Genomic DNA, 22749 nt, shown 5'->3' with positions numbered 1-22749 from the left:
TAGATGGGAACTTATTACATGGGAAATATTATAATTACAAGGAACTTCAAATACTGTAATTATAAAGAAAGTTTGGGAAAATGGGGTTTTCAACATATTACATATTGCATTGGGCAATTATAATGATGATAATGACCACAGATTTCTTTAAACCGTAATATTTATCCTTGGGAAAGGATGTTAAACACTCGATGAGTTACATTATAAATTTAATAGATTTCATTTCAAGTTTGCAACCTGCTGTACAGTATTTCATTGTTGTTGTTGCAACTTTAAGAATGTACCCAGTTACATATTATGGACAAATGAGGCAGAGTAAATACAACTGATAATATTTACTTTGAAAATGAACAAAACATGAAATATATTGCAAGTTCATTTATCTGATCTTATATTTAAAAGTTCTGAAATATGAATAAGAAAGTGATTTTTTTCATACCTTATTGAAAATCTTAAACAATGGGTTCTTTTAATTTCTAATAAACATTTAGATTGTACTAAACAAAAATCTAACAAATGGTGTTTTTTGTACATGGGCAGATCCAGCAATATAAACAAGTTCAAGAATAAATACAATTTTAATGCTATTAAGAATGTATTATGATTGGGAAGAGTGTGCCAATCTCCAAAAACTTGCATCTGGTATAAACATGGCACACCCAATATTTAAACCTTGTAAACGGAGGCATTCAAAATCTGAAATTGGTTGAAAAATAGCAAAACCAGAATTCTTACAGGATGTTGCCAGATCACAATAATTTTTGCCAAAAATGCTTTCAATACCATTTGATTTCCAGTTTAAATAAGGGGATGACAAATCAAGAATGTTGTAGGATCAATAAGCCAAAGAACTCAACTCCAATTGATAATGAAAGACTTCCAACAGACTTTTCTTTAACACTGTAACATCATGGACCAATGCAGTTAATTAATTTCTATGACTAAGTGAACTTACCTGTGGCGTTATGAAATGCGTACGATATTCTTGGGAAGTATCATCAGTCTGAATAATATTCAGATCGTACACATTCTATTTAACTGTGCAATGATCTTAGTGACATGAACAAATGCTATTAGAATCACTAGTCATGAGCAAATATTACTGGAAAAACTAGCAACATGAACAAATACTATTGGAAACACTAGCAACATGAACAAATACTATTAACACTAGTATGTGTGTGTGACTTAGATTTTTAATGTAGCTTTAAAAAAAAAATCAGTCCTATCTCTATGATGTCTGCAGTCTGACACAGTGACAGCTTATAGTGATGTCTAGCACTGGGACATCATGCCGCACACATGTAGCATTTAGTCCCACCCAGTCACATTATCCTGACACCAGGCCGACCAGTCCTAACACTAACCTCTTAATGCTCAGCGTCAAGCGAGGCAGCTGTTAGTACCATTTTTGTAAGTTTTTGGTATGACTTGGCCAGGGATTGAACCCACAACCTCCTGCATCTGAGGCAGATACTCTAACCACTAGGCCACTGGAGCGGTTAAAAATAAACTAGCAACATGAACAAGTACTATTAGAAACACTAGAACCATGAACATATACTATCAGAAACACTAGTAACATGAACAAATACTATTAGAAACACCAGTAACATGAACAAATACTATTAGAAACACTAGTAACATGAACAAGTACTATTAAAACACAAGTAACATGAACAAATATTCTTCGAAATACGTGTACTAGTAACATGAACAAATACTATTAGAAACACTAGTAAATTAAGAACTTCTGCACCAATATAAATCTTGTCAGGTTGAAAATTATTTTATACTATATATGAGGAAAATAAAAGATTCTGGTTAAAATTTCAAAATAAAATATTTTGGTTAAAATTCAAAATAAACGGATTAAAATTATTCATAAAATTGTGAATTAGATATTTAATTCCATTTTGTATTAGTGACGATACACAATTTCATAGTTCTAAATATTAAGTTTTCCATTGTATTCTCTACGCTAACAATGTTTAAAATTAGAATCTCTGAAACATCATATGGAAATGAAGCTCAAGAGACTCTTTTGCGTTGTTTTGGGATGTTGATAAAATATTACTGAAAAACTCTATCTCTTGGAGAAAGTGTCACATTGCCATCTTGAGTTAGCTTGTCATATCATGACTACTATAAATTTACCAGAATGTGACATCACATACAAAGTATCACCATTTATCTCATGATACTTGGGACCAAAATAATACTGTTAACATACGCAGATGTTGAAAAAAGTATTAGGAAGGTGGTCAGATGGAGTGTATGAAAAAATTTAAAAAATTTCCCCATGCAAGTGAAATTTATAAGGCATGACCGGTGTCTTGAGTAGGACTTGCACTATGAGAAAATAAACAATGGAGAATTTGATTAAATAAATACAAAACCAGTTTGAGAAACCATTGTATATTGACATGATACCTTTGTGTTGCCTCTGTGTAAATACTATCTATGTCTTAACTGTTAAAGTACTGTACAAGTATATGAAAAATCCATGTATAGGTCACATGTTAAAAAATGAATGTGACAGTCACATGCCATTTTAAGATGCATAAAACAACAAACAAATAAAAAAAATGGTAGGACTTGTTTGAGCTGTCAAGTAACATGTGTCACTAAACAAATGAATTCACTAGATCCCTGGCTGTATATTTGTCAGTCACATTCTAGATGTACTTAAGTGGATCAGATTTTGGTCTGCCCAAGGCAGCAAAGGTAATTAAATTACTGAGGCTACCATGGGGATGAAGCTATTCACTGGAAACAAAAACCTGTCAACACGTTATGGATTACTTAAGTACTAGTACTTAGACTTGTATCATTGGTAAAATACACACAAATTCCAAATGTGAACAGAGTACAATAAAACCTGTCTTGAAAGACCACTGCTATGAGACAGACCATCTGTCTCGAGAGACCACCTTCTTAATGCATGGATTTATTTATTATAGTGTTGTGACCAGTCATGAGAGACCACTTGTCTTGAGAGAAATTATCATTTGGCACAAGGGGTGGTCTTTCAAGAGAGGTTCTACTGTAATACATTCTACCAAGAATACCTATAGCATAACCAATCATAATCCTCCAGAAAATGAAATTTTCAAGGTACCATAAATGTGTTCCAATCACCAATCCCTATGGAAAATGCAAAATCAATCAGATTCCAAAGCTTTTATTCAAGTCTGGCACTGACTTCCTTTCATTAATGACCATATTTTAATGAAGATTTTAACTGGCTTGCTTTCATGAACTGTTTGTTCATGCAGCACCAAAGTCACTGTCATGGCCAACTCTGGAGCACAGGGGCTCATATCGTTGTTTACAACTTACTTACAACTAAGACTTGTACTAAATCCTACAAGGGAGAATACCTCTCTCTTCTTGCATGACCTATTTAAGAATCAACGCTGATATTTCAAGCTACATTTCACACAGTGTAATAAATTTAGTACTGGTGTCTAGCTCAGGCATTCGATTTTGTATGCATGCACAAAGTTCAACTTAGTATCATATTTTAAACAAATGCCAGACTGCTTTCCCATGCTACCACTTGATATGGCCATGATCGCACCTGTTTAATATGCAGGTGAACCAAACTGATGAATACTGCCATGTCATTAGTCGACTGAAAATATCATACTGCACCTAATGATAACCTAACATACTGACCAGTATTCTATTCAGTGCTGCGCTTGCATATTATGCAGTCTTGATCATGGCCTGTATGTCAAGTGGCAATGCATGGGAAAATGCAGTACTCACTCCATTCTAACATTATGTATCCATCACAAGCAAATACTAACAAACTAATGTTTCATAGCTAGAATTACACTTACAAACCAATGGAGACAAAGTCATTGATATGCTTGCAATGGTTATTTCCTCCAAAAAGTGACTTTATAGGTTACTACACTGATAGTACACAGCAATGGCCGATAATTATCCTGCATAGCTTGTACTAATTAAGGAAGCTGGCAAAAAATGGCTGCATGGTCCAAAACAAGAAGTCCCATTTGAAGAAAAAATATGAGCAAAATAGAAAACCAACTAGTGAGAAAAACTTGCAAATTCTAGTGCTAGTATTTGAATTTGCAAGTTAATTTTTTAATGTCTAACTGCAAATTCAGACTTTTGTGTTTTGCACAGGACAAATAAAATTTAATAAACACAGAAAATTATATTCAACACACTTGTACTCCTCAGTAACTGTAGCATAAAAACGGCAGTACTGACAGCCATTCAATGATGAGTTAACTTTTAAAAAAACATAACTAGGTAACATTCCTTTCCATCAATATGTTACCGTATATATTCACATGTCATATCTAACTGCAAACTTCACAGACCCAGATCTGCATCTCATGACGTGTCGGCAGATCTCTGTCTATGTGGTTTGAAATAAAAAAACATCATGGCCCCTGTTAATATAATATTTGATTGCTGTATCAATATCCCAAATATAGTTCTATATGGTATAACAATTTATTTTATCCGAGTCCATGAGTTTCTGGATTTTCCAGGACAAGTAATATTGGAATGAATTATCAGTTCTATATGGTATAACAATTTATTTTATCCGAGTCCATGAGTTTCTGGATTTTCCAGGACAAATAATATTGGAATGAATTATCAGTTCTATATGGTATAACAATTTATTTTATCTGAGTCCATGAGTTTCTGGATTTTCCAGGACAAATAATATTGGAATGAATTATCAGTTTGATTTTTCCATTTGTGAACAGTTTTAAAAAAACCAACAACAGACATAAATAACATTATGACCAAAGAATTTCATCCACCTTGTTGCCAATCACTTGATGCAGTCAGTGGTACCATGTTAATCTGTTACACATGAGTGCAGTGGTAACATGTTAATCTGTTACATATGAGTGCAGTGGTAACGTTAATCTGTTACACACAAGTGCAGTGGTAACATGTTAATCTGTTACATATGAGTGCAGTGGTAACGTTAATCTGTTACACATGAGTGCAGTGGTAACATGTTAATCTGTTACATATGAGTGCAGTGGTAACGTTAATCTGTTACACACAAGTGCAGTGGTAACATGTTAATCTGTTAGGTATGAGTGCAGTGTTAACGTTAATCTGTTACACACAAGTGCAGTGGTAACATGTTATTCTGTTACACATGAGTGCAGTGGTAACATGTTAATCTGTTACACATGAGAACCATGTTTCTATCCCAGTGAGTTATTAATTTAAAACAATTTCTCCAAATATATTTATGACATTTCTTACCTTGAATTAGGAAATATAATTAAGATAATTAAGTTACTATTCATATCTCAGTGTGACTGTGTACAAAACACAGCAGAATATAAACAGTAAACAGCAGAGAATTATCATAAGAAATCTGTTACTTCAATCTGTTACACACACTGCTCCAGTGGCCTTGTGGTTAGAGTGTCCACCTCAGATGCGGGATGTCAAGGGTTTGATCCCCGGTCGAGTCCTACCAAAAACTTACAAAAATGGTACTAACAGCTGCCTCACTTGGTGCTCAGCATTAAGAGGTTAGTGTTAGGACTGGTCAGCCTGGTGTCAGGATAACGTGGCTGGGTGAGACATCATGCTACATGTCTGCAGCATGATGCCCCAGTGCTAGACACCACTATAAACTGCCATGCTGCTGACATCATAGCAGTAAGACTGAATTTTTTTTAAAGCTACGTTAAAAAATCCAAATCACACAAATCCAAATCAATCTGTTATATACTTTACTTAACCAACAAGTATGAGCATAGAATAGAAATTTTGCCTGTTCAAAGTAAACAATGGACATATTTCATCTCAAGGGTGAAATATGTCCTTTATTTACTCAATACTAGAAAATACCCCGTACTTAGTGAAGTAGAAATTTGTGTTCAAATATTTACATTGTCCTAGGCATTTCACTTTATGTTTACTCTGTTAATTTACCTGATAATTTTATATTATATCATCTTTCATTATATGTGGAAATTTATGACATTTATTTGATATTTCAATTAGGTGTTATTTGCAAGGTGGAAATTTAATACATCATAACAATCTGATACATAAAGAGTGATACATATATATTAAAAATTAACTAATGCACTAATTTACTTGTATAGCTTTGCCAATAAAAAATGCAATAATAGTCACAGTAGATTAAAATTTGTATGAGTGTTTATCCCTTTTATATATAAGCTTAGAGTGCATCGGATCCCACAAGATAAGAACTGACTCTCATAAGTGCATATCAAACCATTGTTGACTCCTAATTCTTTGAAAAGTGTTGTTTATATTTAGAACGCCTGATTTAATTCTCAGAAATTTTAAAAATCCCAAGAAATAAACCCACTGGGACTCTAATCCTGGCATCTAATCTGACTGGGAACCTAATGTTACCATTTTTTCAAGCCACTCTCAATTTCTGTCTCACAATCTCTACACAGAGAATCAACAATTAACCCACTGGGACTCTAATCCTGGCATCTAATCTGACTGGGAACCTAATGTTACCATTTTTTCAAGCCACTCTCAATTCCTGTCTCACAATCTCTACACAGAGAATCAACAATTAACCCACAGGGACTCTAATCCTGGCATCTAATCTGACTGGGAACCTAATGTTACCATTTTTTCAAGCCACTCTCAATTCCTGTCTCACAATCTCTACACAGAGAATCAACAATTAACCCACTGGGACTCTAATCCTGGCATCTAATCTGACTGGGAACCTAATGTTACCATTTTTTCAAGCCACTCTCAATTCCTGTCTCACAATCTCTACACACAATTAATCCAGTGCATTAATGTGACTAAACTATATAGAATAATGCACATCAAAGCAAGTTAATATATTCTTCCCATTTCCTTTCCCTTCCCGACTGATTGCCTTGGATCCCTTTCCCTTCCCGACTAACTGCCTTGGATCCTTTTCCTGTTTCCTTTCCCTTCCCAACTGATTGCCTTGGATCCCTTTCCCATTTCCTTTCCCTTACCAACTGATTGCCTTGGATCCCTTTCCTGTTTCCTTTCCCTTCCCGACTGACTGCCTGGATCCCTTTCCTGATTGATATTGGTAATATAATGGACTTCCCAACAAAGCAAATTCCCCCGCCCCACCCTCATCTTGTACGAATATTTGAATTCATATACTGGTAATATTTAGTCTTGTATGTTTACCACAAAAACAATGCAAAATCTGAATAGAAAAGATTTGTACAATTAATAATAATGCATCAAAACTTTATTTGTAAAAAAACATTTAGACACAGACTGTACAATTATTTTAAAATTTCAGAATTTAACTTAGAGGCCTTTCTTCCTTTCTTAAAGGACAAAGTTTGACTTTCTTCTTCAACCACTTCTTTTCTACTGTCCATTTTATTATATAAAAAAAATCTCAGCAGACTAAAATGTATCATCATTTATAACGTATTTATTGCTATTGTCATGGATTATGATTCATTGTCCAGAACAAATCTAAACTTTGTTGTCTTTGTCTTGGGGTTGAATACTATTTTTCTGCGCAAAATTGGCAGTCACTTTAACTGGTGGAGGAAAAAGATGGAAAAATCCAAGTAAGATCCATGTGAAGCTAATGGCAGATTTCTCACATACCCACTGTAAGGGTACAAATTTCTATAAAGAGCACATTATTTTGGGCAAGAGAACAATTAATTAGATTTATGGGGACAGGTGCGTGTTAAATCACTATACTGCAATGATTTTTAATGCCTGTGTCGTGAGAGGAAGTGATTCTTAATTAAGCCTTTGTTTATTTAATAGTCAGACAGATTGGAAGGAAAAGGATAACATCGATCTTTGCATCAAAAATGTCAATGTTTAGATTGTCCAGAATCAGTTATTTGGAAATCTAGAAGTCAGGCTTACTGCAATTTTGGCCCCTAGTTATAAAAGGCGGTAAATATATTCAATCCTGATTGGTTACTCTAAATAAGAGGCGTGTTTCCCACATGAAATTTCTTGGTTTTAATATGCCCCATCGCAAAATTTAGTCAGTCTACATTTTCCTGCAAGAGGAAAAAATATGGAAGACTCTGAGATTGAATTTAGAAGAAATTCTCTTGTAAAACTTTTATCCAAGGGATCAGATGTCTGGAAAGTCGACAGACACAATTCTGGCAGTAGAAGCAAGCAAAGCTTGAAAGCACAAGGGGAAATAGATCCACTGATGTCTCCATGTACCTACTTATCCAAGTATCTACGTATTTACATATCCACCTACCCAAACAAAGTCTGAGGGCTGGAAGAGGCAAGACAATAGAGAGTTTGGAGAAGAAAAAACAAAAGGACAAATAAAAACAGCCACAGTGAAGTTGGAGTGAACTGGAAATAAGCAGGTTATGAAGCTGTACAAGGCAATGACTTCGATTGTTCACTCGATTCTATGATCAACCAATTCTATCATTTAAAACAGACTGGCTATTTATATAAGTATATTTGTGTTTGAAATTCAGTAAATGATTTATTTTAAAAGAAAATTGTATCTTCCTAATGTAACGTATTATCACAGTTGTTTATGTAATTGATTAAATTGTTGTATTTATTGTACAGGGGCTTGTGTCATTCTGTTCTATATTTCTGCTTGGATCCCTATTTATCCCATCTATAAGTTTCACACTTTATATTAATATTTACTCGATCCGGGCAACAACACCGAGGGCAATCACCCTCTAGATAACAATAACCAAATAAAGCAGACACCTTGGAAGAAGGTACAATCTGCCAATCAACCCCATCAACATCTCCAGCCCACAAAACCCACATTGGCCAAACCTGAGACTTTAACCCACGCAGACAGACGTGACCAGTAAAGGCGAGCACTTTAGACCACTCAGCCACCTGGGGCATCAACCTAATTTGAGCCTTGTAATGGCAGAAAGGTTAGGCTTTCCATTCCTAGATACTGTATGTGTGTTGGTCAGATTAGTAAAAAAAAAAAAAAATCAACTGCATTGCCTCTGTCATTCAATACAAATGATGAATGCATACAGCATTCTAATCACTCACACTTAAATTTAACATAAGCAATACTTGAAAAATCTTGAGTCTCCTTGCTTAAAGATCATTTATACAAATGACTTGTCATTAATCAATACAACAGTTACTTAATCAATAATGACTCAGAAGTGGTTTCTATTTCAAGGGATAAATATCTGTTTCTATGTTGTGCTTTTAAGCATAGAGTTTATGTAAGAAACTGCAACTCTGTGGAGGGAATCTGGCAAAAGCAACAGGTAAGTATTACATCAGTAAAATTAGTCTTACCCCAAACCACATTTGAATATCAGTAATATGTTGCCTGTTGTAACTGCATTGCTGAATTTGCACCAAGGTCAATGAAGGTAGCAGGAGTGGTCTGAGCTTGCCAAAACATGGCTTTCATCACATCTTCCAAAGACAAATGAGATAAACAGGTCTATGATGTAGAAATGGCTTCAACCTCATGGGCTTTATTCATCATTGGTAAAGTCTTTGATCATTCTGGCAATCCACTTTGAGATAGTGGAAGTCAAAATATCAGCTGAGCCCTTTAGATGAAGGCAAAGGTGCTCCCTTTAGAGGCCGCCGAATAGACACTTAAGGTTCTAACTGGACATAAAAGCTGATCTTGATCATCCCCAGCACCGATACGACTGAGACTGGGATTTGTAAATATAGTGGAGCCAGTGATGGAAGTGGTTTATTTTGCTAAAAAACATGGTTGGCAAAGGAAAGAAACTGATTTGTACTTGTCACTGAATTTTAGGCTGCCTGGTTTTATGGACATGAAACTCATGCCTTCATTTTGTGGAAGCTAAGGTCAGCAAAAAAACAGTCTTGAAGGTACAGTTCTGTGAAGAAGCTTCACCCACAGATTCAAAGGGGCTTTAGTTATAATAAAACAAAAAAAAAACAAAACAAGACATATAAGAGATTCCATCTAGGCACTAGAAAATGAGACACTGGTCTCTGTAGCTTGAAATACTTGGTCATGTAAGCAATATAAACCAATGACTGGGCCTCTTGACATTATTTTTAGTTGGATAGGGTTGCCCTATGGCCCTTGAAATCAGAAACCAAGCACAGTCTCTCTTTGAAAAGGAAGACAAGAAAATCACCCCAGAACTTGTCTGACCTAAGACAACAAACATGACAACTATCAGTCCTTTTACAGTCAGTGAATGTTCTTTGGGAGGCTGAAATGGATAAGGGAAATTTCCATGCTGGAAAGATTAGGCCTGAATATCATTTACACACATTTAGACTATTGGAAAGAATGAATATTACCGGCTTCATTAAATAATATTTTACTTAATAAAGTGTCAATATAGAAAGGTCTGCTACAAAGAGATGCTACATTATGTGCAGTAATGTATTTTTAACTCCCCAGTGCACTGGTGGTAGGACATTTTTTAAGGATGATTTTTTTCTTTAACCATGAAAAATTCAGCAACTTGAAGAACAAAAACTTTGTAATAAGCAGAAAAAGAACTGAATTTAGGCAACAAAAAAGGAACTTAAAAACAAGATACATTCACCTCCAAAGATGGGATAGAATTAAAGGTTTTGTATGATATATACAAAATTAGAAGATACTCAAAGGGACACAACTCCGTAAAAAAGATTTATATTTAGGATTAAATTAAAAAATTAAAAAACAACGAGGAGTAAATAGGTAGGTATAAAATGGAGCTCATGAAATTTTAATGGCTCTTATGGCAGACATTTTTTCCTAAAAATTAACATGTCAGCCAACTATAGTATTTCTGAAATTGAATGAAAACACATCCAAAGGACTCTGAAATAAACAATAATATAACTAAATAATATATGTATCAAAACAGTATTTTTCAGGAAACTGTACAAAAGAATTTCATCCATTAACTAAAGTCTTTCCCATCGGACTCTTTTAAAACTTATTAATTCATAACACAATGACTTACTACCTTAAAAATACATAACATCCTATAAATAGGCACATCTCATTAAAGTCAAATGGCAACATTTTTTTAAATTAGCCCCACCCCCAATAAATTTTAAAGGATCATACAACCTGGCGGGGTGGGGGGGATCAGACATTTTGGTATTGTAATAATACAACTGACACAAACTACATGGACAGCTGGAATATGTCTAGTACAGACCCTGGGGCAAATTGCTCAATTATTGGGCTTTTGACAAGTCCATGCTGTCATAGTTCTTTAGCATTGTTTGGTGTCTATCAAATGTTATAACACTGGGAAAAGGTAATCACCAAACTAACTTAGGAGGTTTTGTGAGTTTAATGCCATTATAGAATATACACCTAGTATAAATGATAGAGGAAGAACCTTGGAAGTCATCAGAAAGAACCACCAACCCACAGGAAGATCTTGGCAAGCTTTCTCAAAGGCCATAACAAGACCTGAACCCATATGGACATATGCTGAAATCTGTAGTTCCTTAGACCACCTGGAGCCCCAATCTTATCTAATTCGGAACACCACTATTAATAGTCTAACAACCGCTCCAGTGGTCTAGTGGTTAGAGCATCTGCCTCAGATGTGGGAGGTCATGGGATCGATCCCCGGTCGAGTCATACCAAAGACTGTGGCTGGGTGGGACATCATGCTACATGTCTGCAGCATGATGCCCCAGTGCTAGACATAACTATAAACTGTCACACTGCAGATATCGTAGCGATATGACTGAAAAATTGTTAAAACTATGTTAAAAATCCAAATCACACACACACAAATTAATAGTCTAAGAAAGAAGCAATCTGTAAACTTGACTTGGTGTTTTTTAATTTTACTTCATCAGGTTGCTTATTTGGCAGTTTAATGGCTAAACAAAATCAAAGACAAGCTGATAATAATTATATTTGAGAACTCCAATGATCAATCTCCGTTGCTCTAAGTATGTGCCAGTCAAAACCTTTGATCAAGTGGTCAAGTCCACATGGATTTCAGGAATCAATGAAAAAAATAAAAAGAGGAAGGCAATGTGGTCCTTCTGTTTGTCACAGTGGCATTATAGTCAAGGACTTTAATTATTGGAGAAACTGAAATTTCTGTCATTTATAACCTCTGACACATCAACATGCTAGTCAAGGACACTAAACAGCTGATACCTGCTGGTCAAGGGCACTAAACAGCTGATACCTGCTGGTCAAGGGCACTAAACAGCTGATACCTGCTGGTCAAGGACACTAAACAGCTGATACCAGCTGGTCAAGGACACTAAACAGCTGATACCTGCTGGTCAAGGGCACCAAACAGCTGATACCTGCTGGTCAAGGACACTAAACAGCTGATACCTGCTAGTCAAGGGCACTAAACAGCTGATACCTGCTGGTCAAGGACACTAAACAGCTGATACCCGCTGGTCAAGGGCACTAAACAGCTGATACCTGCTGGTCAAGGGCACTAAACAGCTGATACCTGCTGGTCAAGGACACTAAACAGCTGATACCTGCTAGTCAAGGGCACTAAACAGATGATACCTATAGATCAAAGGCACTAAACAGCTGATATTTGCTAGTCAAGGGCACTAAACAGTGGTACCTGGCAGTCAAGGGCACTGAACATCCTATAACCCTGAATAATTTTGGTAAAATCGTTCAACTCTCCCCCATTACAATGTGGCAGCTGGAGTCCATATAAGTATAGCATTACAACAAATATTATAATGAGGTGAAGAAGTAATTTTGAACTCTTATATCATCTAAAGCCAGGAGTTACTGAATTTTAGGACCTTGTTCTAGGAAATGCATTCTTGTTGTATACTTATATATTTGATACTTTATCCACTACTGATAAAACTGGGTTAACCTGCTCCTTAACCAGCCCCATGAAACCCCTCTTTACAGCTCTATGGACTATGGACACTATCCTTTGGTTTATAAGCAGACTGTAGTTGGCATCTATTCAAGGGAGTGAATCTTTTACTAATTTTGTTGTTGGTTTGCAAAGTGTTTTTGAGTTAGTTGGACATTATAGCTATCATAACGGCATGATCATGACTGCTACATTTTAACATTTTTCTCAACTTTACTGATTCCCCTTTTCCTGATTTAATATAGTCTTGGACTGGAACTAGAAACAGGTTATCTATACCTTCAATGGTTTTAGAACTAGAATATTCCTTTTCAATTACAAGCATTTAATGCATTAATATTATATATAGTACAAAACAAATATATGTCCCTGAGAATATTTAATTAATCAATTTTTCATTCTTCCAATGTCGGTGAGTCTTTTTTTCATCAACAAGACTACAGATTTGTTTAAGTATAAAAAACATTTTCAGATTTGAAACCATCAAACTCAAACCATTTCAACCAGCATGCAGGGTTTAAAGCTAGCCCTATAGGGGGTCTACAAAACAAATCTCATTTTTACCTTAACTTTGGAGAACATGGGGAATTTTGCTCAACTGGTCTGTAAAACAAATGTGAGCATTAGAAACATGGCCATTTTCTATTAATACCAAAATGATACAAAAAACAAACAATTTGTGAAATGAAGACAAAAAGATGACCATGAATGATGCATAATATATTCTTAGTTTATTCAGTCCTTTGCATGGACAGTTCTATCTACCCCCACCCCCAATCAGGTTTTTAAAAAAAAAACACAACTATTTATCTTATTCAATGAGACAAATCTTTGACCTTTAGATAAAAAACAAGGCAGTTTCTTATTTGCTACAGAGACGAACTGGCAACAAACAAGCAGAACACAAAATAATCAAAGTCATTTACCTTCTTGTGAGCATTTGTGACCTTGACCTTTTGACTCCCATACAGATAATTTATTTTCTTCCTCCAGGGGGTGGCCATTGATGATGGTTGCTAAGGATCTTGACCATATCCATTTAGCAACAAAGTTCCTTTTTTACCTTGGGGTAAACAGTCCATCAAATCTGTTGTCATGTATATACCATTTTTCTCCCTTCAGTTGGTGTCACCTTGTCCTTTGATCTCTCAACTATAACATTAAGTTTTTTTCTTTATCTTAACAACAACACATCCCAAAAATTTAGTATTTGTGTATCATTGTTGTTCAAATCATGTTGCAGAAATGATGACCTTCACTTCTGATCTTACTCAAAGTCCAGAGAGTTTAATATAATCTAGTACCAAGTCAATGTGCAGATACAAAAAATGGTTTGTTAGATGGATGGAGTGATGGTGTAGGAGGTTATGCTGGTTCCTTATGGCAATGTAGAAAAACTCCCCATATATCGTATATAGGTCAGTTACCAGAGCCTCAGTCAACAATCTTGAAATTCAGAGGTTTAAATTTTCTAAGATACATCTATATATTCCTGAACATGCACACTGAATTATGTCAGGTGACTGGATTTAGATTTAAAAATTTTGTAATCCATGAAGAACATCTAAAGTTTTATGTTTTAATACGTTTCTTCACAAAGAAACAACTATAACTGACATAAGAAAAGTTCATTCCAATGAAACAATAAAGCAAAATAAAAACACAAACTTCAGAAGTACTTTTAATCAACACCACAATTTCTTATTTAATACCCCCCCCCCAACAAATGGTTAGGAAACAAAAATAGCCATATGACTGTTCAATATTCATAACCTAGTATTTGTACATGCTGAATAATTTCTAACGATGTTGGATTATTCACAAGGTAATAATTCTAATCCCCTGACTGAAAAGAAGACAACAAGAGAGCCGTTGTAAATGTGTCTGTTATAAATCAAGTCTATCAAAGTAGGGTACTTGTATAACGTGTTCCATTTATATAATGTGCTAGTCATGCTTGTATAGTGGGTGCCATTTAAATAGTGTATGCCTGCCACAGTTACTGTGCTACTGACAGTGTATGATAGTCATGCTTGTATAGTGGGTGCTATTTAAATAGTGTATGCCTGCCACAGTTACTGTGCTACTGACAGTGTATGATAGTCATGCTTGTATAGTGGGTGCTATTTAAATAGTGTATGCCTGCCACAGTTACTGTGCTACTGACAGTGTATTATAGTCATGTTTGTATAGTGGGTGCTATTTAAATAGTGTATGCCTGCCACAGTTACTGTCCTACTGACAGTGTATGATAGTCATGCTTGTATAGTGGGTGCTATTTAAATAGTGTATACCTGCCACAGTTACTGTGCTACTGACAGTGTATGATAGTCATGCTTGTATAGTGGGTGCTATTTAAATAGTGTATGCCTGCCACAGTTACTGTCCTACTGACAGTGTATGATAGTCATACTTGTATAGTGGATGCTATTTAAATAGTGTATGCCTGCCACAGTTACTGTGCTACTGACAGTGTATGATAGTCATACTTGTTCAGGCTAGTCACAAATTTGTGTGCCAGTCATATAATGTGTACTAGTCATACTTGTATAGTGTTTGTTAGTTATATAGTATGTGCTACTGACAGTGTGTGATATTTATTCACACTAGTCACATTGTGTGTGCCAGTCATATAGTGTGTACTAGTCATATAGTGTTTGCTAGTTATATAGTCTGTGCTTCTCAGAGTTTGTGTTAGTCACAGTGTATGCTACTGATAATGTTTGCTACTCATATTTGTACAGGCATTCTGCTACTCACACGGTGTGTGCTGTTGATAGTGTATGCTACTCATATCTGCATAGTCTGCTGGTCACATGGTGTGTGCTATGATAGTTTATGCTACTCATATCTGCATAGTCTGCTAATCACATGGTGTGTGCTATTGATAGTGTATTCTACTCATATTTGTACAGGCAGTCTGCTAATCACATGGTGTGTGCTATTGATAGTGTATTCTACTCATATTTGTACAGGCAGTCTGCTAATCACATAGTGTGTGTTATTGATAGTGTATTCTACTCATATTTGTACAGGCAGTCTGCTACTCACATGGTGTGTGCTATTGATAGTGTATTCTACTCATATTTGTACAGGCAGTCTGCTAATCACATGGTGTGTGCTATTGATAGTGTATTCTACTCATATTTGTACAGGCAGTCTGCTAATCACATGGTGTGTGCTATTGATAGTGTATTCTACTCATATTTGTACAGGCAGTCTGCTAATCACATAGTGTGTGTTATTGATAGTGTATTCTACTCATATTTGTACAGGCAGTCTGCTAATCACATGGTGTGTGCTATTGATAGTGTATTCTACTCATATTTGTACAGGCAGTCTGCTACTCACATGGTGTGTGCTATTGATAGTGTATTCTACTCATATTTGTACAGGCATTCTGCTACTCACATGGTGTGTGCTGTTGATAGTGTATGCTACTCATATCTGCATAGTCTGCTGGTCACATGGTGTGTGCTATTGATAGTGTATTCTACTCATATTTGTACAGGCATTCTGCTACTCACATGGTGTGTGCTGTTGATAGTGTATGCTACTCATATCTGCATAGTCTGCTGGTCACATGGTGTGTGCTATTGATAGTGTTTTCTACTCATATTTGTACAGGCATTCTGCTACTCACATGGTGTGTGCTGTTGATAGTGTATGCTACTCATATCTGCATAGTCTGCTGGTCACATGGTGTGTGCTATTGATAGTGTTTTCTACTCATATTTGTACAGGCAGTCTGCTAATCACATGGTGTGTGATATTGATAGTGTATTCTACTCATATTTGTACAGGCAGTCTGCTAATCACATGGTGTGTGCTATTGATAGTGTATTCTACTCATATTTGTACAGGCAGTCTGCTAATCACATAGTGTATGTACTAGTCATACTTGTATAGTGTTAGCCAGTTATATAAGGGCTTGCGTTTTGAGAAAACTCAAGCGCTCTTGCATGAAGTCATGCTCCTAAATTTGCTTCCCTATCTTATTGTTCAAAACAAAGATTTCCAGTTGTTTATTAAGCAAACTTCTCAATTTTTGTCTCAGATTTCATGGCATTTGTGATTCACAAATACTGATATGTTTACAGGTTCTGCCATTTTGATATATGATATCATGTACCGAAAATGAAGATATACCATAAATGATGATGTTTTAAATATTTGAGAAGAGTTAATAACTTTCTTCAACACCACCAGAAGGGCTGTTCTCAGTTGTCCTGCATTTTGCAAAACACAAACCCTGGTTATATAGTGTGTGTTCATCAAAGTTTGTGTGCTAACAATACCTTGTACTACTCATACTTCTACCATGTGCTTGTCAGGTGCGAGTCGTATAACATGTTAGTCATACATGTATAGTGTGTTATATTTACAGTCCTAATAATGACCAATTATCCTGAGTTTTTGATCACACAGACTAACTGGACACACAATTTACAGTCCTAAAGATGATCAGTTATCCTGGGTGTTTGAATATGCAGACTAACGGGACACACAATTTACTGTCCTAAAAATGACCAGTTATGCCAAATTTTTGATCATGCACACTATATGGACACAGAATTTACAGTTCTAAAAACGACCAGTTATCCAAACAACCAGTTACCTGTACAGATGGGTCCTGATAATTAATGTTTAAATGTATCTGAAAGCAGGGCTCAAACAGGGTTGGACAACCAGGACAAAGTTCTGAGGGCCCACAATGGTCAGGGGGCCTACCGTCAAAGAAAGAGAAGATTTAAAAAAAAAAAATCATAGTGGCCTACTGGGTAATTTTCACGCTGGCACACAAATCCTATCAGTGGTCATGTCTGAAAGTCACATGGATCAAATTTATTACGCCATTTAAAATTTAGCATATACTGAAACAAAAATGTGTTTACCTGATGATGGCTTACCAAGGTGGATGTGTTTTGTAGATTTTGTCTGTACAGTAAAAACCTGCCTTGAAAGACCACTGCTATGTGAGATCACCTTTCTTGAAAGACCATATTCTCAATGCACAGATTTATTGATTATATAGTGGTATGACCTGTTATGAGTGATCACCTGTCTTGAGAGACCATATTTTTTTGGCAGAACATGTGGTCTTTCAAGAGAGGTTCTACCGTATTACTGACTACTCACCCCAACCCAATAAAGACTGAAGGACACATGCTTGGATTTGATTTATCATAATGTGGGAAGAGAGGAAGCCAATGTTCACTAAAATTCTCAAAATTCCTCTTTCTCTAATGACTGTTGATTGTCTTGGTTCTGATACTTCTGATAAACTGAGATCTTTGTCAAGCAGATGGATAATAAAAAGTTTGGAAAATAAACATTGAATGTTCTACAATTACTTCACTCCAAGTACCTATCAAACTTGAGTAGCCACAGGACAACCTATTTCAACATTTCAGTGGCCATTTCAAATATTAGGTTACCAAGCCAGTATTGGTGGACATATTTTGGAAATATCAAATGAGTGGTGAATTAATGGAAGAATATCACAACAAAAGCCCCTTGAAAGGACTGGCACTCTACTGGGTGAAAAGAATTTTCCAGGTATTCTGGATATTACCATTTCTTCCTTTTAGCTGTCATGTGTTGAAGCCAATCTTTGGCATTTTTCAGTGATAACAAGATTTTCAAATTAGCTGCTGTGGTACACATACTGGATGCCTGCTTGGTACCATTTACATTTAGGATCAAACAGAAAACCCCATGGCATAATGATGTTCATCCATTCAGGGCAAGTTGTGACAACAAGAGTTTTTAAAGACAGTCCTCATGACAGCCATGACTGATGCAAGACTGGCACCATTTTCACATTTTCACTTAGGACACTTAGGACCAATTAGACATCAAACCAGTCTACTGGTGAAAATCCCATTTTGATACAGCCTTCCATACGGAGAGGAGATGAGATAACCATACTCTCAAAGTGATAAAAAGGACAAGACTTTCCATTCAGGAGAAGTAGCAAAGATAAAATTTACAAGACTGCTGAAGTGATGGCCATATTGGTCAGTACCATTTTCATTTAAGACAAACTGGACATCATAAGTCTTTTGGTCAACACACCATGTCAGAATGGCTTTCTGTTCAAGTGAAGTTATGACAAGATTTTAAAGATGGCTGCCATATGGGATTTCAGATCGGCACTATTTTCATTTTGGACCAACCATTCATCAAAGGAAGTCTTGACTGAAAACCCTATTTTGATACAACCATGCAGGAGGAATATCGATAACAAGATTTTCAAGATGGCTACAATCATAGCCATATTGGACTCATATCTGCCTTATTCCAAGACAGTGTTGAGGGTTTCTTGAAGTGTTTTTTTAGGACCCTACCAGGGGGGAGAGGCTCAGTGAGTGTAAAATGCGATCTTATCCAATTGAGAATATGTTATCTTTTTATATAATCATATAGAAAATGACTGGAAATTTAGATCTCAATAAAAGAAAAGAACTCGTCTGTTTTCTTCAATGAATTTCATACAATTACGAAGAAAGAAATATTTGGTGGACTTCGCATTGTCAGATATCATCACCATACACATATGTGCCAAATGAAAACATATAAACAAATTTCTGTCTTTAAAATCCACTGGATGGCAAAACATATGCTTAATTAGATGTGGTCTTTGATGCTCTCATTAGTTCAAGATAATGCAAGTGTCATTAGTGTTCATCTGTGCACTCACTAGAGACAGGACAGTACTGTTGTTCCAACTTCCCTTCTGGTCAGTTGTTGCGAAACCTGGTCAGTGTTCTTGATGACCATAATGTTAGTACTGTCAAAACTCTGATGACCATGAGATATGATCGTGTCTATAGAAATATGAAAATACATCACATATGGGACTGACCATTTCATGGGGGGGGGGGGGAATGAGGAATGGGACATCAGATTTTCAAGTTTGGGGCTTTACAGGTAATACAGCAGTGAAAAAAATAAAAAACAACCTCTGTCCAGTTTGTGTGCTAATGCTTTATCAGCACAAATTAATTTTGTAAACATGACAGTCTGTCAATTAATGTCTTTCAAGCAACCTATTTCACGCCTAATAAAACCCCAAGAAAACACGTCAATTAAAAGTATTTTAACAAGATAGATAGAGAATATACAGGAACTTATTTCCTTCATTTCATTTACAGTTAAGACTTCATTATTATGGCCTCCTGTCATTAAAGAACAAAATACTATAGTTACTTAACACTCAGGTATATATGATTGAAAGGAGTACCTGATTGAAAGGGACAATGTACCTGAAATGTAATTTTCTACTTACCGATCTCTTGGACTCTGTACATTTGTCAGCAAGATGTAGTTATTCCGAACACTTCTTAGACTTGCAAGAACTTGAGCAAATGGTGTAACAATCAAATCCTCTGCATGTCTGTAATGAGAACAAGAATTTCTACTATTACAACAATCTCTTGGTAAACTCTTATCCCTGCCTTTAGGCCTCTCCCTGTTGCGTTCACGATGTTTCGATGTTCTCATCACACTGCAGCCATTGGTTTTAAAATGTGGAGTCAAGTATTGAACTAATTTCTGCATTTTCAGCAAACTTAAAAGCACTGGAACAATTTTGGTGTTGATTTTCTTATTCCACAACCATTTAATTAGCATGCAGAACCATGGGATCCAAACTGTATCTCCTTTCCAAAACCACTCTTACAAGCACTTTGCGCAATCAATAAAACATAATACATAGTTAACATACTGTTGGGACACTGCTGAAGATATGGACACATTACTTCCATAAAGACTCTGAACTGAACATATCAAAAGTGAAACACATACTAATACACATAACAAATGTCACATTGCTGGACAGAGAAAACTATTCTAATGTGTAAATTCCTTTGGTTCCCAGAATACAACATTCCAATAGTCCTAAGACAGACCCTCCAATCAGTTTAACATGGATGTAAATAGATGCCATGATGCCTTATAAGTCCCAGCAGGATTTAATGCATACTGGAGACGTTACTGATCAATAACAACTCATTTCTCGTGAAGCCTGATTAGGTTCCTGCATAAGTAATAACTCGTCTTCAGCAAGCTGCTGCGACAGACAGTGTGACATCAAAATCTCAGCTGGGGTGTCTTATTAACCTCTTAACTACAATTAATTCAAGATTCTATTGACAAAACCAAGTTAGGTTAATTATAATCCAGTACCAACAACATTGCATGCAGCAAGATTTAACACAGAGAGTGGCATCAATATGTGTTGAATAAAGTGTGCAAAATATAGTTAAATGATTGAAAAGAATAAAAATCAGTGTTAGCATGAATTCTAGAAAACTATTTTCTGCTTGCATATCTACAATCACAAGATTTGACGTGACCACCATTTTGAAATTAATTACTGTTGAACTACAAGAAAGAATCATTTTATATTATTGGCATTTATAGGAAATTTTTTCTGTGCATCTTCAATTTTTCTTTAAGAATGAGAGGAGGTTAACATTTTGGATAAATAGTCAAATTTCAAATTCTGTTTTCACCACTGAAAAATGTACTGAATATACTTGCTTATAAGTCAAGTTGAACGCCAGAGACATTGATCTACATACTGTACTGGCAGAGTTAACGTTAATTGTTCTACTGATTAATCCTAACAACATACATTAACCCATATCTGCCAGTACATTATATGTTGGCAGATCTGTGTGTGTGTGCAGTTTGCAGCTGGATTCAACTTATGAGCAAATAAAAGTTGATCAAATAAGAGTCCTCTGCGTTTTCTCTGGCTTTTCCAGAAACGAGGACCTTACAGGCCCCTGGGTCTCATTTAATGTGTCCTTTGTGCCTTCAGGGCCATTCCTGTTATCATAAGATCATTTACCAAGAACTTGCTTGCTTCAATACAATTAACAACAGAACAACATTATCTTTAATTAAAAGCCTTTAAATGGAATAATTCGATGACTAAAATATTTTTTGCTTTCATTTTTTAATTGTCTCTGAATGATGTTCTTGCTAACTCAAACAATTTTAAATGAGAAGAACTGACATGAAGTAACACCTGCACCTAATTCCATCCAAGCATTTTCTTTTTAAACTGCTTCAAATTTTGTTCTGAAGATTTTTTTATTTTTTTATCTGGGTTCATTAGCAGTTTGATTGTTCCATTCCTCTCACCCCTGGTACTGGTTATCAGCTGTTGAAATAAAAGTTTCGGCTGAAATCATAGTTAATTTCAATTCAATCATTTCCAACCCTCCCATTATGCTTGCATATGCACCAGACCATTAGTCATTGTGACCTTCTTTGACTCGAGTATTCAGGGTGAAATAGGCAGATACTAGTATTCCTTGATTCTTTTATAAAATATTCAGTTTGAGTTCTATCAGTGAATGAAGTAATCTAGATCAATGAGAAGCCTGACACATGGCCTGAGTGATAAAATCAAGCACCTTGATTTGGTGCCTAATACTTAGAAAACAGAGTACCACTCTGCACCATATACATATATATATGATAGGCTATATACAGCGGCCAGTATATTTTGGTGGAGAAAGAACCCAAGAAAACCTCTGGAAGAACCAACAATCCACTGGAAGCTGATGGCAAGCTTTCTCATCTCCCCACATTGGCTGGGCCCAAGACTCAAACCTAAGCTGACAGAAGTGAGATGTCAGTGATCAACAAAGGCGAGCACCTTAGACCACTTGGCCGCTCGGGGCTCTGATTAATATCAAGTAACAGAGAATTTTTACAATGGCTATAAAATTAATTCATCTGCAGAATGCTAGTAATTTGTTAAATAATAAAGTTATTATTCATTCCAGGCTTTGATAAATGATGTATTCAATATGCTACAGTGACAGCTGGGCATGAATATCTCTTATTATAACATGATCGACATTGTGCAGGTTTCCTCAACAGACAAAGAAAAAATATGAAT

The 22749-nt window shown here is 35.7% G+C and overlaps 1 protein-coding gene across 14 annotated transcripts in view; it reads right to left on the bottom strand.

The window, feature by feature from the left end:
- The window catches only part of LOC149808567 (3',5'-cyclic-AMP phosphodiesterase 4D-like), a 418389-nt gene that overhangs the window by 16321 nt on the left and 379319 nt on the right, over positions 1-22749 (bottom strand). For 9 of the 14 annotated variants that reach the window (XM_089979257.1, XM_089979223.1, XM_089979265.1 and 6 more), the window contains exons 3-4: positions 20119-20226; positions 13392-13430 (exon numbers count right to left, since the gene is read on the bottom strand). In XM_089979257.1, coding sequence (XP_089835383.1) covers positions 13392-13430; positions 20119-20226 — 147 coding nt within the window. The remainder of the gene's footprint in view (positions 1-13391; positions 13431-20118; positions 20227-22749) is intronic. The other 5 variants (XM_089979208.1, XM_089979200.1, XM_089979274.1 and 2 more) reach the window with 1 other exon arrangement.

This window comes from Sinohyriopsis cumingii, chromosome 1 (assembly GCF_028554795.1).
Source record: "Sinohyriopsis cumingii isolate HCF-2022 chromosome 1, ASM2855479v2, whole genome shotgun sequence".
Lineage (NCBI taxonomy): Eukaryota > Metazoa > Mollusca > Bivalvia > Unionida > Unionidae > Sinohyriopsis > Sinohyriopsis cumingii.
The sequence above is the reverse complement of the archived record's forward strand: the minus strand, read 5'-3'. Positions and strand labels throughout refer to the sequence as shown.